Source organism: Pleurodeles waltl, chromosome 3_1 (genome assembly GCF_031143425.1).
Source record: "Pleurodeles waltl isolate 20211129_DDA chromosome 3_1, aPleWal1.hap1.20221129, whole genome shotgun sequence".
NCBI classification, from domain to species: domain Eukaryota; kingdom Metazoa; phylum Chordata; class Amphibia; order Caudata; family Salamandridae; genus Pleurodeles; species Pleurodeles waltl.
Window position 1 is genome coordinate 633,068,427 of NC_090440.1, and position 18,238 is coordinate 633,086,664.

The 18,238-nt window shown below is 41.2% G+C and overlaps 1 protein-coding gene across 1 annotated transcript in view; it reads left to right on the forward strand.

Moving 5' to 3' along the window:
* LOC138284404 (mucin-5B-like) overlaps positions 1 to 18,238 on the forward strand; it is a 528,306-nt gene that overhangs the window by 372,172 nt on the left and 137,896 nt on the right. Inside the window, exons 22-24 of the mRNA XM_069223140.1 lie at positions 367 to 549; positions 3,048 to 3,284; positions 4,637 to 4,793. Coding sequence (XP_069079241.1) covers positions 367 to 549; positions 3,048 to 3,284; positions 4,637 to 4,793 — 577 coding nt within the window. The remainder of the gene's footprint in view (positions 1 to 366; positions 550 to 3,047; positions 3,285 to 4,636; positions 4,794 to 18,238) is intronic.

The window sequence follows — 18,238 nt, forward strand, 5'->3', positions numbered from 1 at the left end:
GCTTATTATATCATTCTCTCTTTTTGAAAATTAGAGTGGGATTTTTATTGTGATGTACCTTTGACTTTTTAATTATTTAATGATTTTGAAATGCTTTCCATATTTTCTTTAACTAATGTGTCCTCTCTGTGCTTTAGTTGCCAGTGGTTGAGCACAGGTTTAAAGTACCAAAATGTTTCACTAGACGTAATAGGTTAGTGACTTTGTTTCCTGTGGCGTACTATCATCCACCCCAATTAATAATTCCCTTTCATATGAAACAATCTTTCTGTGAAGATGTAGTATTATGTGCTAGCATATTAAAGCATAACTTAGTTGCTTTGCCAATGCTTGTGCCTCATGAGAATTGATGATTTCTCCTTCTAGACAACTGAAATTCGTCTTCTGAAAGGCCGGATCCAGATGTTGAGTGCTGGTCAGAATTCAGCTGTTGTGCCATATCAGCTGTCGGTCAGGGGCCTCTATTTGGTGATCACAATGTCCAATGGAGTGACTGTAATATGGGATCAGAGAACAACTGTGAAAGTAATGCTGGAAGCCTCCTTCATGGTAAGTACTGAAGATGAAATCCATTGAAACATGGATAAAGTCCTTAATCATAGGTTCTGGAACCAGCACCACCTGTAAGTCGCTCTGCAGTTGGATACAAAAACATGACAAGTCTCAATTGTGAACGCTTTATAGATACCCAGGAAAATTGCACCTATGTCCCTGGGACTTCTCTAGGAGAATGTGTAACCTGGAAATGTTTCTTCTTACATGCTTCAGTTTTTGTTGGTACACTTCTTCAAGGTGTTCTGCCTCTGCGGGTACAGGGCACTTCAAGATGTTTTGTGACTATCACTGTCATTGCATTTCAATCTGAGAAGCCCTTTACTGGCTGACACACAACACCCAGAAGACTAGTATTGAATACATGAGATGGGAACAATAAATTGTTTCTAACCAGGGGAGATGTTTAAGTAAGGTTTCTAACAAAAACGCAGTCCCCATGTTATGAGGTAATAATTATATTTCTACTGTAGCAACACATAGTTAGCCATTATGAATTTCTCATCATTACATTTGACTAACTTTTTATTTTTCAGGGATATTTTCAACCCGATTTTCCTTCCACAAAAATTCAAGGAATATGATCCATGTTAGGGGAGATGCATCATGCCAGGAAGCCATACGGTCTTTCGCTTTTGTGTATATCTTCACACGCAGGAAAAGCAGGCCACGTTGGACAGAATCCTTTTTCTCCTTCTCCAGCATGATCCAACTTTTCTTTTAATGCAGGTTTTGACTCTTTGCACTACATTCCAATTTGAGAAAGAGCCCTTCTCGAGTGCACACCGTCAGCTACATTGTAGTCCCACAAAATAGCCTATTAAGATGGCTCTTCCAGCTTCCAAGAAATGCAATGTCGAATTTTGTTTAAAAAAAAAAGACAAGATGTTTACATTCCAGACATCCTGTAATCTTTTAATCCATCAGGACCAAGATATAAACTATTCGGCTAGAATGTAAATCTAGGGGCAATATCAACAGAGCCGTTATCAACTCACCCACTTCCAGGGCTCATACGCCATTCTATTATTAAAGGTAGAAGTCGCAGACTATGGAAAGGATCTGTTGAACCTTACACGTTCTTTCCTAGTTTCAATTAACTTGATAATGGTGTGATGAATTTCGGTGCCTTATTAACTTCCCCCAGAATTGACATTTAAAAAATAGTTGAAGGGTGATTGATAACAACATTTTGAATTCCTAGAGACTGTGGTCAACAGTACTAGTTAGATGGGAAATGTCAGACTCACCTTGATTCTACAAGACAAAATGATAATTTATACACTTTCTCGCACCAGATAATTACTGAGTGGGATGAAGTCCACATCCCTGTTAAATTTTGGCAGGTTAAACCCAGACATGCAGAGTTTAGTCTGTTGAGCGCCAAAATCTCAAAGGTATTTCCGATTAGCGTTCGTGGAGGGGGGTGAACTATCGACATGTGACACCTGATAAACTCTGGCCCCTGCGGTGTATCAGATGGGATTGAGTTATTATTGTGAGTAAACTGAACGATTTACCATGGTATCACTGGGTGCATAGCTTTTTTCTCTGTTTCTTTGAGCAAATCCGGAGAGAAGAGATCACGTTCTAACTGAAGCAACATTAATTCACGGGAATTTCCAAATTGTGTTAAATGTTTCTGAAGAAATAAAAATTGTGGATAAAACATTCTTCTGGAATTGAATAATTTATCATTAGATTACATGTGCTGAATATGAATGACTGGGATTGGGGATGAAATATCAAGTGGCACAGCCTAGAGGACATATTTATGTTTCCATCTGTAGATGTTCTGTAATACAAGATGGTTGAAGCTAGCCATTATCCTCTGATGCAGTCTGCTGACTCCTAGGTGTTGCCATTTCAAAGAAGAAATAGAAAGCAGCTGTGCAGTCATTTTCACATTCATTTTTATTTCTTTCATTTTAATGCATTGTCAACAGTGTCACGGTGAGGCGTTCTCAAGTTCACCTCACTTCACAGAAATATCAGGATGCCGCCAATGGATAGTGAAATCTGCTGTTCTTCTCACCTGGTAGGCCAATCTCCTCAGTGGTCCCTTCATGAAAGAAGTCCGCTGTGAGGGACTGTGGTGAAGGATGCATTGCCATTTTCTGTGTTTGTGCCTGCTCTGTGCATCTGCTCACAAACTGAAAGACGAGCCATGTGCAGAAACAGGTGGCAACAGAAATGAGGTGGGTGTGAGGTTCAAACTACCCATTCCAGAATCTGAGGTTCATCGGAGAGATGAGGTGTGAGGCTCCCCACAGAAAAATAAGAAAACGTTAAAGGAAAATGCAAATAGTTGCAGTGTAGATATAAGAGAAACAATCACTTCTAGAAATACATTATTTTGTTATCAGGGCGTGCTCTTCTGCTCCTTGCTTCGCCTTCATGTTTCAACTTCCTTAAAATAGTCCTGTAATCGAAATGCCACTTCAACGTGCTAAGTACTTTTCCTTCTCATTCAAACAAATCTTACTCTCTTCCAGGGCTTTGTCTGTGGTCTTTGTGGCGACTTCGATGGCAGAGCCAGCAATGACTTCACAACACTTGGCCAGTCCTTAGAGTCCAATGCCCAAAATTTTGGCAACAGCTGGAAAGTTTTCAACAGCTGTCCGAATGCGGTGATGTCTAGTCCCTGCTCCAGTAACCCATACAGAGAGGTGTGGGCTCAGCGTTACTGCTCCATCATTAGGAGCAACGTCTTCCAAGCCTGCCACGTGATGGTGAGTTCCTGGGATTCCATTTTGGTTTGGGAATATAGGAAAATGATGAAATGATGAGAGCAAACGATTCTCTCGGGCTATGAGCACTATCTTACTGACTGCGTAGATATCAAAGGTTGGAGTCTGGAGGAAATGGGAACTTAGAATCCAGCCTATTTGACAAAAACTCTTCAGACGTAGGGTAAGCAAATCCGGTCAGTACTATTAGCTCAATGTCTTCTGTAATCTAGCATGAGGTTAAAAAGGTCCAACTAGTGTGCAGCATCCAGGGCTCTGCTAGCACTTAAGCTGCATCAGATGTGTTTTGTATCTGCATGGCTAGGTGCTGTTTACTGTTGCTGCAGTTAGGTATCTAGCACTGTACAGTCCTTCAATGTTGGACTCACATAAATGAGCATACAAATAAGATAATACATTTATAATTTCTACCCTTCAGTGAATGGCAGCATTAGGATCTGAAGGAATGCATTATAATCTAATTTATTTATGTATTATGAATAAAAGTCTCGAAAGGGGTAGTAAGTGGGACATCAATCTAGTTACACCACAATGCAATACAATGACGTATTTAGCCCATCAGGTGTCACTTGTAAAATTTAGAATTTTGGAAGAGAGGTTAGTGAGCGTGTACTCAGTGCTTAATCTGTGGAGATGTTTGCAGGTAGTGAACACTATCTGTCGTGTTGGGGATTGAGTTATTTTTCAGCGTCAAAGTAAGAAAAGGGAGAATAGAAAGTGAGAAAAGATTAGCATGAGAAAGTTAGGAAAACAATGGCAAAGACAGAAAGAAGGGATGAAAAATAACCTGTAAATGCGAGGTAAAATACAAAGGAAGTGTTTTGTGGTGGAAGAAAGATACCTGAGGGGAAGCAAGAATAGCTAGGTTTGGCTTTACCAATCAAGACATTCAGCAAACAGTGCAGGCGGGCTCATAAAGAAAACTTTGGGCCCCTGATTTTTTCTTTGACTAGGGAAGCACTTTGTACTCCTTGCCCCTTTGTGCTGTATCATTACGGAAATATGACTCGTGACCTCGCAACAGAAAAAACCCCAGACACCTAATTATATATAACTTTAAGGGGCAGTTGTTCTCACTAAAATGCTTAGCATTTAGAGATTTGGCAGTGTGCCTTGGGATATCTGAGAAAGATTATAAAATGGTAACTAGTGCTACAGAAATTCGTGTCTCCAATATGTGCCCTACGTAATTAAGTAGAGAAGTTGCACAAATATATTTTGATAGAAATCTCTCCTAATTTATATATCTCCTCTGAATGATTTCCCCACAAATCGGGTGGATTCTCTCTATTTGTGAACTTTACCTTCCAATCCTGAATGTGATTTTTTTACAGGTGAATCCAGTGCAATACTATGACTCATGTGTCTCAGACTCATGTTCATGTGACAGTGGAGGAGACTGTGAGTGCTTCTGTACAGCAGTGGCCGCTTATGCCCAGGCCTGCAGTGAAGTTGGCTTGTGTGTTGATTGGCGTACACCAGAAATATGTCGTAAGTATGACTGGAGACTCTCCCATTTCCAATTTCCTCTTTAATATTAGCCGGCTTTCATTAATATGTGCTGCAAAAACCATGGATCTCTCACCTGGTCTATTCTCATTGATGCTGTATATAAGAGACATGCATGCACTTTAAGAATGTCAGATGTGGTGGCCTGTCGCAGTAATTACACTAAATAATGATACCACTATTTTTTATTTCTTTTATAGCATTACTCATCACAATGCAGTCTGTCAGAGCACTTTACTTCCACGTACACATTATGTTGACAATCAACTATACAAGTTTGTAAATTAATGTACAGGATATGTCATCTGCATTTTACATGTTGTGCTTTGCAGGAGACACAATAACCATCTATGCTACTTTGAGTCAAAACTGTGACTAGTAAAAACACAGATCTTTCCAGCAAATGCGTTACCACCAGAGTTAACTTACCATTATTATTATTCCTTCAGATGTACTGGTAACACAATAATCGCTGCAGTAGGTGCATTAACCCCATAAGATATTTTAAAATTCTGACTTTGCAACCAATTAAGAAGAATAAACTTACTGTCAAATTTCTTCTTTTGCAAATTCCTTTGTGTTTTTATTGCTTTGTTTAAAAAAAAAACTAACACAAGATAGCACATTACCCTGCGCTGTGTTACCTTGCATCGGGTAGGCGTTGAATAGGTGGTGCTTGGGCATTCCCGTGCATTCATCCATGTGTTTTGATGCATACCTATATTTACAAATACTCTCAATCACAGATTTACACCAAACTGGTGAGTCTATCTATGGCTGGCGTAGCAAGGAGAAATATCTTTATTTCTCCTCATTATTTCCTGTTGGCATGTATGCTGCGTTCTGCACAAATAATATATACAGTCTTCTTAAGGTATGCACACTAGCTTTCCTGGGTCAGCTCTCGAGTCCCACTTCCATGTCAAAGGATCATGGTTATTCCCCATTTATGTGAGGTGACATTCAAGCTAGGTCTCACTAGTGAGTTCAACTCCGTGTCAGTCCATGTCAGTCAGTGAAAGTTACCCTGTAGGCCTGTTGGCTCAGTATACAGTATTACCTGTTCTTGGCTACAGGGGAGCTTCGGAGTGCCCCTGTGGTAAGCAGAAGTCGTGATGCTACGATAGATATGGTAAGCCTCCCTGACTCCAGAAGTGCGTCTAGCTTCCTTCTATATTGTTGGGTAGTTGAATCGTTGCTCTTCCTCCATGGGTAATTGGTTGCTTCTCATTCCCAGTTGCACACTGCTCCAGAGCGACATCCCTTCTCCTAGCATACAAGGTTTGTGATAGCGCACACACAGACATGGCCCCTTCAGGTCACAGCATTCCACAGGGAGATGTTCCCCTTTTCCACATAGCAATTCAAAGGGTGCAAACCCTTAATCATCACTGTGGCACCCACCTGCGTCATGGGCAGCACACAGGTTTCCTGCATTCACTTTGTGCAATGCAGCCACTAAAAGAACATATGATTATGTCTCCTATTTCACATCAAAGGTTAATGTTTGTACTTTAGTTCTCTGTGCATGAGGTTAGAGTGTGTCTGGCAGACAGAAGCCACATGAAAGTCAAGTGTCAAGTACATCCTACATGTGACCTAGATTCTTATTATATATGGTGCAACATTACAGCTTATTACATCAAACTCAAAAGAGAGATTTTGCCTAGGATTACACAATTTGGTCATGCTGGGAATCTGGGATTGATCCCAAGTTTTCTGCTGTCACACTGTTCATTTCAGCCATTAGAAGGACATTTCTTTATTTTTCCTGTTTTACATCAAAGGTTTTAATTCTTGGTGCATGAGGTTGGAGAGTGGTTGGCAGACAAATGCCACAACTGTGCATATTTCACTTCAAGTAACGACTGCCCTACATAATCCTGCTTGGTCCTCCATGACCCACATCTTTCATTTTTGTGAAGAAGTATCTAAATCTGCCACACAACAACACAAAATGGTTTCGAAACATTTAAAGTTATGTGCTTTATTTACCAGTTCAAGTCACTAAATGTTGAAGGGCTGTTTCCCTTAAATAGAAGACAAGTTGCTTTTTGGTAGATCTGGAAATTTGAGAGCACTGTATATGGCTGTGTTAAATTTTGTCAAGTTGTTACCCTGCCAGGTTATGGGTGGTCTTTCGTTTTCCATTCTCACACCTCCCTACTGCAGTGATGTTTCAAACTTTGCATTGTACTGTATTATAACACAATAACACTTGGTAGCTTTGTTTCTATGATGCTCTTAGCTCTGGGAGACTGATGTAATTCAGAGTAAGACTGTATAAATGAAACGAAAGATCAAGTGTGCTTACTCAGCGCTGGCTCCCGCAGTGTGAGGTTACTGTTAATAGACAAGCCCACAGGTCAGTGTTACTGTAAACAAGTAGGTCAAGTAGGCTGTCTCTAGTGCCCCGTGTGGGCAGTGTAACATGCTTAGGATGTGCAAATTTCCTATTAGTGAGCAAACACTAGTATTGATTCTGATTACTGGCCATCGGTGTTCTTACATCTCTCGAATTGGATAGTTTTTCTATGCAACCTAGCCATATTTCCTTCTGCAGGCCAATATTTTCTTGAAAGCACTAGTTGGGACTGGAATCGCATGTGATTTTTTGGGGGGGCGAGTTACCTTTATTACTATTTCATTCACATCCTTTGATACTATGCAGCTCATAACTATTTTGAAGTGGAGCTGATACCTCCTACTTTGAAATGTATGGTCCATTATCTGTGTGGCTATTTTGATGGTACTGATATCAAAGTGAGCTGTCAGATTTCACTGGTGAATGCGAGGGTAGTTTAGATATCGTTATGCCAACCCAGAGAACATGAGAGATGTCTGCTGCTAAATGTGGAGGTGACAATTTGGAGGACAGTTTATAACTTGTAAAAACATAAATGCAGAGCCCCACACTTTTTCTTAGGGTCCTATTGCTGAGTGCCAAGGTTGTCATAACCTTTTTCTTTCTCTAATCTACAATTACTTATTGGTTATTTTTTCATTCACTTTTCGGCCCGTATCATTGTTTTCTTCTCTCTCTTTCTCCTTTCTTCCTTTTCAGTCTTTCTATCTTTCTTTGGGTCATGGTCTGTTGGGGAAAAATGAGCCCCAATCTACTACAATGTGTGCAGATGGGTAAAGCTGGGTATGAATACTTCACATAAGAGAACTGTCTCACCTTTGGAGAGTGCAGGTAGCTAAAGCAATCACATCTACATAGAAATTTGCTGCATATGAAATATTTTGCCTGCCGGAGTAGGATGCCAGCGTAGTCAGTTTGTTCAAACCTTGGGTAAAGGAAATTTTAATCTGCCAAAAGGCAAATTGTTTTATATGTAGCTTACAAAGGCGTGTCTCTTCTGACCAAAATGAGGGGTGTTTGCATGTATACTCCTAATGCGCTCTAATGTACTCATGATAGACATGCTAAATATATGGGTGAGGTCATAAGATCTGATGTCACTTCTAGTGATGTCACTTCCTGTAAAGTCATGGGTTTTGATGCCACTTTCTGTGATGTCACTTCCTATAATGCCACATGCTATGTCATGTGCCGTAATGTCATGCCACGTGATTTCACTTGCACACTGCCTAACTTGGTTAGTCCCCCCACTTCTTTTTTAGGACTTATACTCTGGGGGAGATAGTTAGTTCTTTTGTGTTTTCTTGTTCATCTATTAAAAAGTCTCAAAATCTTCTAAACTGGATCACACAGCACCAACATGGTATAACCAAGAACGCTCAGCAGTGAACCAATCACTGTGTAGGGGCTTTGCTGCTAGTCCTAGGGACTCTTCTGCAGTAGCCATTGCTCCTAAACAGTATAAAACAACAATAGCAAAGAAGTGAAAGGAGGTCATCTCTCAGCAGTTGGAAGCATTGGTTTATGCAATATCCAAGAAAGTCTTTTTGGAATGCTGTGTCAGCCATGAGAACCGATAATTACACTGTGATCTTGATTGGCTGTCACATCACTTGCAAGGCGTGGGAGGCAAACTTTACCCAAATTTACTTTAACTCAGAAACAGACCACAGGCTCATCTTGAATCAAATCATAAACATTTATAAAGCGCGCTACTCACCCGTGCGGGTCTCAAGGCGCTAGGGGGATGGGGTTAATGCTGCTCGAAGAGCCAGGTCTTGCGTTGCCTCCGGAATGTGGAGTGGTCCTGTGTGGTCCTGAGGTTGGTGGGGAGGGAATTCCATGTTTTGGTGAAGGACCTCCCACCTGCCGTGGTGCGGCGGATGCGAGGGACGGCGGCGAGAGCGAGGTTGGCGGAGCGAAGATGACGGGTGGGTGTGTAGAAACTGAGGCGGCGGTTGAGGTATTCGGGTCCCTTGTTGTGGAGGGCTTTGTGTGTGTGGGTGAGGAGTCGGAAGGTGATCCTTTTGTTGACGGGAAACCAGTGCAGGTGTCTCAGGTGGGCGGAGATGTGGCTGTTGCGGGGTATGTTGAGGATGAGGCGGGCGGAGGCGTTTTGAATTCGTTGCAGACGTTTCTGGAGTTTAGCGGTGGTTCCTGCGTATAGGGTGTTGCCGTAGTCCAGGCGGCTCGTTACGAGGGCGTGGGTCACGGTCTTTCTGGTGTCGGCGGGGATCCAACGGAAGATCTTTCGGAGCATGCGGAGGGTGAGGAAGCAGGAGAATGATACGGCGTTGACTTGTTTGGTCATGGTGAGAAGTGGGTCCAGGATGAAACTGAGGTTGCGTGCGTGGTCTGAGGGGGTTGGTGCGGTGCCAAGGGCCGTGGGCCACCAGGAGTCGTCCCAGGCGGTCGGGGTGTTTCCGAGGATGAGGACTTCCGTTTTGTCTGAGTTCAGTTTCAGACGGCTAAGTTTCATCCAATCTGCGACGTCTTTCATTCCATCTTGCAGGTTGGTCTTGGCGCTGGTGGGGTCCTTGGTGAGGGAAAGTATCAGCTGAGTGTCGTCGGCGTAGGAGGTGATGGTGATGCTATGTTTGCGTACGATGTCGGCGAGGGGGCTCATGTAGACATTGAAGAGAGTCGGGCTGAGCGAGGAGCCTTGTGGGACGCCGCAGATGATCTCGGTGGGGTCTGAGTGGAAAGGTGGGAGGTAGACTCTTTGGGAGCGGTTGGAGAGGAAGGAGGTGATCCAGCCCAGGGCCTGTCCTTGGATCACGATGGAGCGGAGGCGGGCTATTAGGGTGCGGTGGCAGACAGTGTCGAAGGCAGCCGAGAGGTTGAGGAGGATGAGGGTGACTGTTGAAGGATAGTGGCCACTTAGATACACAGGTTACTTTATGCAAAATTGTTTCTGCTATTCAACATGGTGCTGGGGAAAAGGCCCCTGGCCAGGATGGGGTCCTTATTGATTTGAATACATGCAATACCAAACTTTGGCCCTCACTGTTGGCAAATGTTTTTAATCATCTTATGCTCTCATCAGTACCGAGTTCCTGGGCCACATCTATTGTTCCAATTTTTAAGGAGGGGAACTGACTCTTGCCCAAATGCTACCATCCCATCTCATTGATTGATACTCCGGTTAACATTTTAGGAATAGCTCTGAATAATAGGATCAAAGAGCGGGTTGCGAAAACTGAAATCATAAATCCTTGTCAGTATGGCTTTTAAAACTTCATAGGCACTATAAAGCTATGCCTGAACCTAAATTTGATAACACCAAAGCAAACACCTTTAAATCTTTCCTGCATGGACTTGTCCATGGCATTTGATTGTGTTAATCGCCCTAAGCTGTGGCAACTATTATTGTCAATAGGAATGGACACGGCACTGGTTTATTTCTTAGCTTCTTTGCACGAGAACATGAAGGCCAGAATAAGATTCGGACAAATCGGTGAAGTCTCTAAAAAAATAAACTTTGGTTGTGGGGTGCGGCAAGAGTGTGTGTTTGCCCCTTTATAGTTTATTTCGTATACAAATACACTCAGACGTCACTTAATTTCTTGTACTTCTGAATATCCTAAATGTAAATGTCTCTCACCTCTCAGTGTTGCTATACCCCGATGACACGGTGCTAACAGCTCACACCCCAAAAGCACTGTGTCTGCCTCTTCACTCTTTTGTACAATTCATAGCCTCCCTCAAACTACAGACTAGCTTCTCTAAATTATTTAAAATGGTTTGCGGCTCTAAGTGTACCCGGCTTTCGAGTATTGCAATTGCCACAAATCGTTTGCTAAGCACTAGCATTTTTTTTTATTTCGGTGTTACTTTCGATCTAGCCGGCTCATGGGTAGCAAACATCACCCATTGCAGGACGAAGTTATCCAGGGCAGTCGGCTCACTCTTTAGTCTCTCATACCCTCCAGGGGGAAGGGCACTTTCCTCACCACTACAGATATATACTACTCACTGTGTCCCTGTGGCATCCTATGGGGCGGAGATCTGGGGCACTGCAGACTGCAGCAATACAGGCAGAGAAAACTCGTTTTTGTAGAAATTTCTGTCTGTTCCCCTGTCCTCTTTTCATTTCATTTGTCACAGGGAGCTGGGTTTAAACTACCTGAGTGATCGTATTAGAACACGCTCAGTGTCGCTCTTGTTATGCATTTGGAAAACCGACGAGACGTTATATATATGTGATTGTCTCGCTTATGGTAAAGGTCTCTCCATCCAGCGGATAGCCTATGTAGATAAATTCTTTCAAGAGACTGGGCTAACCCAAGCCTTTCGTAACCGAATGTTAAGTGGCAACCTAAGTAGAAAGTACATACAAGGGTTATTATTAGCCTAGGCTCAAGCAAACAGGCTAATTCAGAACTGCTAAAACCCACTATTGCTGCTTATCTGCACTTGAGCCCTGGTAGTTCTTCAGCCGATTACTTGTTTAACATTTGTGGATGCCGGGATACAATTAAGCATCCACTTTGCTTTCCATTGAACTGTGTCCTTGTGGTGAGAGGTCAGGGCAAACAATGATACAGTTTATCTTTTTGGTGGATTTACCAAACTGTTTTTAATTTCTTTTATGAAGTCCAGAACTCTCTGGCTGTACTGTATACCCAATCTTTCCACTTTTTGCAACAATTATCTGACGATGAGACTTGCTTTTATGTTAGTTGTTTTCTGAGAGCTGCAGTGAGACCACAAAGCACCCTTTAACCTGAATAAACGTTTTAACATTTGTTCCGACAGACTATATAGATATGAATTTTAATATTGCTTTCTTTTTATGAGATTCCTACAAAATTAACTGATTTTGTATTGAAATAACTATGTCAATAGCACTTGTTTTTATTGTTGTTTTCGCGTACATTTACAACTGATTCGACAACTAAATAAAGTTATTCTGATTCTGATTCTGATTCTGATTCTGATAAGTATCCCAAGTGCAAAATGTGTACCAGGACTGTGATTTAAAAATCAATCTTCCATCTTGAAGTAGTTCTGGGTTGGGTGAATGCAAAACACATCAATACATGTAACTTACAAATGGACTTGGACTGAATATTAACAAGTGGATGTCTGTAGAATAACAGAACATATGTTGTTTTGATATTTTGATATCCAGCTAGATAGCAAGCTTACGACTTTAAAGAGCGGAACATAATAGGTATTAATCATTTGCCAATCAGAAAAAGTAACCATGAATGGGCTCTGTCAGGGATTTGAAAGCCTTATGTATCTTTCACAGCGTGTTCATTAAATGCAAGGCTTTAAGCGGTAGACTGAAGAAGGACTTGTATATTTAATCAGTGCTTCATCCAGTCACATAGGCGGAACTATGAGAAGAAATAAATCAAACAAAACAGTGTACCAGCAACATAGGTGATTTATAAATAACCACCAGCATAAATAGTCTGTATTTTATAAGAATGGCTCTATGAAGGCTAAAGCAGAAGCAGCTTGGAGGCACATCTTGCTGTGTAAATCACCTCCAGCTAAATGCTTCAACAACTGAAATACTGACCTGAGGTGATTAGGACAACTATGACTCAATATCCTACTGGCCAGATGAACTGGAAACCCCACCACAAATACCAACATTTTTGGATCTAGTTTTTCCATGAATACGCTAGTCGACAGGTTGTGCTACTCAACTTTCTAAACAATGGAAACACAAAGGCCCTGATTTATACTTTTTGGTGCAAAACTTCACTAACACAGTTTTGCACCAAAATGTTTAGCACTGGCTTGCACCATTTCTGAGCACCAGCCGGGCACCATATTTATGGAATGGTGCAAGCGGTAGGCTAGCATTAAAAAAAATGACATAATCCGAGTGGGGCTTGCAGTATGGAAGAAGGGGTTTCACCCAAAAATGACATTAGGAAGGTTAGAGTAAAAAAAATGACCCTAACCAGCCTAGCATAATTTTCTGATGCAAAGCTATCCATACCAAATGACTTCTGTCTTAGAAAAGACAGAAGTCATGCCCACCATCCCAATGGCCAGCACAGGGGACCAGGGTCCCCTGGGCATGGCGATTGCACCCAGTGCCATGTAAGTGGGCCCATTTCAGGACCTCCAATGGCACTTAAAAAAAATACTTATCCGTACTTACCTATACTTAACTGAGATGGGATGCCCCATCCTCCACTGTCCCTCTGGTGTGGGAGGGGGGTGTCCCTGGGGCCTGTGGAGGGCTTATTCCACGGTGTTCTACCATTGAAATAGGCCCACAGGTCCCCAACGCCTGCCCTGATCCAGGATTAAATAATGGTGCAAAGCAAGCTTTGCACCATTATTTGACCCCTCCTCCCCGTGCGTGATTTTAGCACAGGATAAATATGGCGCAAAGACCATAGAGTCATTTTTTGCATGGGAACGCCTACTTTGCATCTCATTGATGCAAAGTAGGTTTCCACATCCAAAAAATGACTTTAACTCCATAATTCTGGCGCTAGACAGGTCTAGCACCAAAGTATAAATATGGAATTTGTTTTGCACCAAATTTGCTTAAAAAATGATGCAAATTCAGCACAAAACAAGTAAAATATGCCCCTAAGATCTTTCTTTTGATATCTTGATATTTTGTCAATGGATACAGGCAACAACATCACTCATGCTCTCAAAGCGTGGCTATGCCAACAGACTATACCACAGCACTCTATTTTCAACTATCAGAAGGCTACGAAGAATCCAAAACTCAGCAGCAAGACTACTTCTAGATGTAAAGATATGAAATCACACTTTTCCAGTTTTGAAGGCTCGACCGCAGCTCTCACTATGAAGAAGATCCACTTTCAAACTACTGTGCATCACTCACAGAACTATTAATGTAAAAGGACTAACATTAATTCAAACAAAAATCATGAAATATTCACAACACAGGAATCTGTGTTTCAGATTTGCACTACACATAATAATTCCTACTTATATGAGGAAAACTATTGGTAACCCTACTTTGTCCATGCAAGCACCAACTTCATGCAATAACGTAGTTTCATAGATAGGAGACAGTCAAAATCACTTAGATTTCAGGAGGGTGAATAAGATCTTGGCATTCCCAATGTGCTCCAACAAAGAATTCACACATTATTATTCCTTCCTACAAACTGATACCTTATGGGACCCTGTAAAATCAAGGAAGTGCTAAATCAATAGAATCCTTTAACAAACCTCCCCTAAAATCGAAGAGAACGACTCACTCCAAACATACCACTTAAATCAGTATCCCATATTAAAAACAAACGTGATCAAATATATCAACAATGTTTATTATCTATGTAAAAAAACAGACTGTATGAACACCTTCAACAGCAAACCTAAGGCAGAACATATATACACCCCCAGATAATCAACTTTCAACCTTTCTTTTGACTGTTTAGACTTCCGTACATTGCATTTTACCTCAACATTCCACAAACCCTGCTAAGAAAAACCTGACATGTAGCCAGAGTATTCTCTCTCTTGCCTTTCTATTTAAATAATACTCTCCTTGCACTCCATTCTCTGCATGCCTTAGTCCCTCTGTGTTTGCCCTATGCTTTCAGAAGCCTGCTGCCTTACACTCTGCCATACTTTACTAAACTAACAATACTCCTCCTAACAGTACTCATCCCGCTCCCATAAATCTCCTTGCAGCCTCACAACATCTAACCTCTTCCACCCTATTTTCTCACCCACTTTTTCATTTGCATTAACTCACTATTATAATTACACCTAACTCCTATCAATCTAATAGATTAGATTACCCCTTTAAAATGCAGGACGTTCTTCAGTTTCACTAGCGCACAAGGCTACTTCACTTCAATATATCTCCAACAATAATTATTAACTACCAGATTAACCACAAATTTTGGTCTACAGAATAGAATGTTACACACCATAACATGTTTCAAAGCCTTTTCAGGGGCAGAAAGGATTATATAAATGCAATTACAATTTAAAACAATGCAAACAAGCAACTGGGATCTTTTACAGCCCCTCTAAAACATGCTGAGATACACTAATAATTGAAGCTGCATGCCGAAGGGCATGAGAAAAGGGCTCTCTGGATGCCCCTGTATTGAGCTCGAGGCTGGACTTCAGGGCCGAGGAAAATGCCCAGCTGACCATACAATACTGCATACTTTCCAGGTGCAACATTTCACGAAGGGGCCGGATTTGTATTATTTAGTGCCATGTGCAGCGTGTACTTTTTTTTTAGCTACTATATTCAATACATTTTGTGATTCTCCTAGGTACTAATTGGTCCCAGTGGACAGACTGGGGTAAACACGTGTTTAAATTATCTCAGTCTAAAAATTAGGTGAATTACTTCATTCTGAATTCTTCACAAATTCTGTGGCTTCACATCAGTGAGACCCTTCAGAGGGCATTTCTGAAACTCAGTTTATTCCACTACCACTACTTTACAGGTTTCTACAGACAAGAAGCAAAGTACCTTGTATAAGTGGCTTGAAGCAGCAACTTCTAATCATTGTTATCATTTTGTTGTATGAGTGTCAGGTCAGAGTTTATAATCAAGTCTAAGTTGCTCTGTGAGTTTCTTGAATTGCTAGAAATGGATGCTGACTACAGAACCCCAGAACGTAGCACTGGTCAAGATGTCAAATTTGGGCGGCTTCTTTCCTTACCTTGTGAATGTCATGATTTTAATGAAATGTCTATAATCACACATTGTAACCTGCCCACTCCGAGATGATGAGCTGCACATAGGATGTTAAAAATGCTTCCCAATCCAAGACAAGTCAGAGCCTTTTCCTGTGACGTCAGCACCTGTAAGTAACATATATAGGGTTGCATTAAAGTTTTGTTCCCGTAATTTTTATTGGTCCTTACCCACTTTGCTACCATTTTTGTTCATGATTTTTGTCCTGGAAACTGCATCTTTCCACTGGATTCTACTTTAGGCTTCCCCTGTTGGGCTTTTTATCAGGAGTGTGGTGCCTTGTTTATCTCCTGAGCACAAATCCTCTTTTCAATCAAGACTTATATGGTTGTCACACCCAAACATAGACAGATAGCTTGTGCTCATGAAAATCTTTTGAGGCTTTGAGCCCCTAAAAGTGGCGTTGTTGTGAAGTGCCAACGTGGAAGTTGCAAATTGTCATTCTGCCCTGTGCAGCCTTGTTTACCGCTTTACCCAAACTGCAACAATAAAGTGGAAGTATATTTCCATATACATGACTAAATAATTTCCTCTCAACACAGCACAATCAGGCATTTCAAGAAACTAATCAGATGACTCATGGAGTAAAAGGCCTCTCTCAAGAATCAAGCACAGAGAAGCTCAATAAGAACATAACTCTAAAAATTTCACTCACAGATTACAAACCAAACAGAATGGCAGGATAAGATTTAGTAAGATTCACACTTACCCATGTCATTTGAGGTATATAGCAGTGAAAGTAACACAAACGCGAAGTCCCTCGTAGGGCACTAGGAAATGACGTCTTACCCTTCACCTGTGTCCACCTTCTCTAACTGGCCCAAAACACAACAATAAAGTGAAAATATATTCCTATGCAACTAGACGATCAAACAAGTAATGCTGCCACCGTTAGATGTAGTTGTTCACACCAAAATCATGAGCTATAAAAAAGTCATATGGTCCATGAAGCAGTAATTCACTGCGAACATTCAGTCCAAAATTGTATTCATCTTGTTTGTGATGGCTATCATAACCATGTACCATGCATTATTCTAATATGTTTTGTTAGTTCTGAATTTAAACGACCCGAGGCAGAACCTGAGGTGCATTTCTCTAACAGGACAAGTTTTTAATTTGCCTAGCAATATGCACTGGCAAGAAAATGTGGGCTGGGTTGAGCATTGAATCATTTAATTAAAAAATACAAATAGTTGCATTAATTGGAGGAACGAGTGAAATGAGAAACCAATTAAGGTGGGATTTGCCTAACTTGGTAAAATATTTCAAAGAGGCACATTTGTGTATGTATTAGTTTACATAGGAATTCTGTGAAGCTGCCACTTATTGAGGTGTGTTCTTTAGGGTGCTAGATATAGTTATACAGGCCAAGTAGTTAAGAAGAGACAATGAGAGTATGGTAAAGTGTGATCTGATAGATGATAACTCTGTCCGATATCATTGTGACTCTGAACCTCTGAAACGTTCAATTGATGGCAACTCTACATAGTTTGGTTTTCAAAAGATTCCTGAATTGCTTTTGAATTGGTTCATATTTCAAATTGCGGTTGAGAGCATTACAAGTTTGGTTATTAATCTCCCAGCGATATGCCTCAGTGTTTCATCCTCTTAAAGTTCCGTTGATGATTAGAAGAACAGAACAGAGGCTTCTGGCAGGTGGCCAATGGCATGCCAGTTTAAGTAGGTATCCTGGGCCTTTGCCCCAGTATGGCTAATGGATAGATGGATTTGACATCCGTGGCATGGGTTTCCCCTGCATTTCGGCCTTCCAGCCTCCTGATTTTGCTGACTTTGTTTTTGCTGACAATAGGACTCTGCACACATTACCACGACCAACCAGTGCTAAGTGCTTTTTCGGTGTCCTTTCAACATGGTAACATTAGCTTACACTCAATTGGCATATTTAATTTGCTTGTAAGTCCTTAGTAAATTTGTACTACATGTACTCAGGGCCTGTAAATTAAATGCTACTTGTAGGCCTGCAGCGCTGATTGTGCCACCCACTTAAGTAGCCTTTTAAGCATGCTCAGACATCTCATTGCCGCATGTGTGTGTATTTTAAACTGCCATAGTGACCTGCCAAAATGAACCTTTTGCCAGGCCTAAACCTTCCTTTTTAGTACATATAAATCACCCCTAGGGTAGACCCAAAATAATCCATATGGTGGGGTGCAGTGTATTTAAATGGTTGGACATGTACTTTTAACTTTTACATGTCCTGGTGGTGAACAATTCATAGAATTGTTTTTCACTACTAGAAGGCATACTCGTTCAATAGGATAACATTTCCTCATTGCATTCAATAAGTGATAACTTTCAATTGGGAGCAGGTGGTCAGCTCAAGTGTGTTGTCTAAAGAATTATATTTAAAAGCCCTCTGTA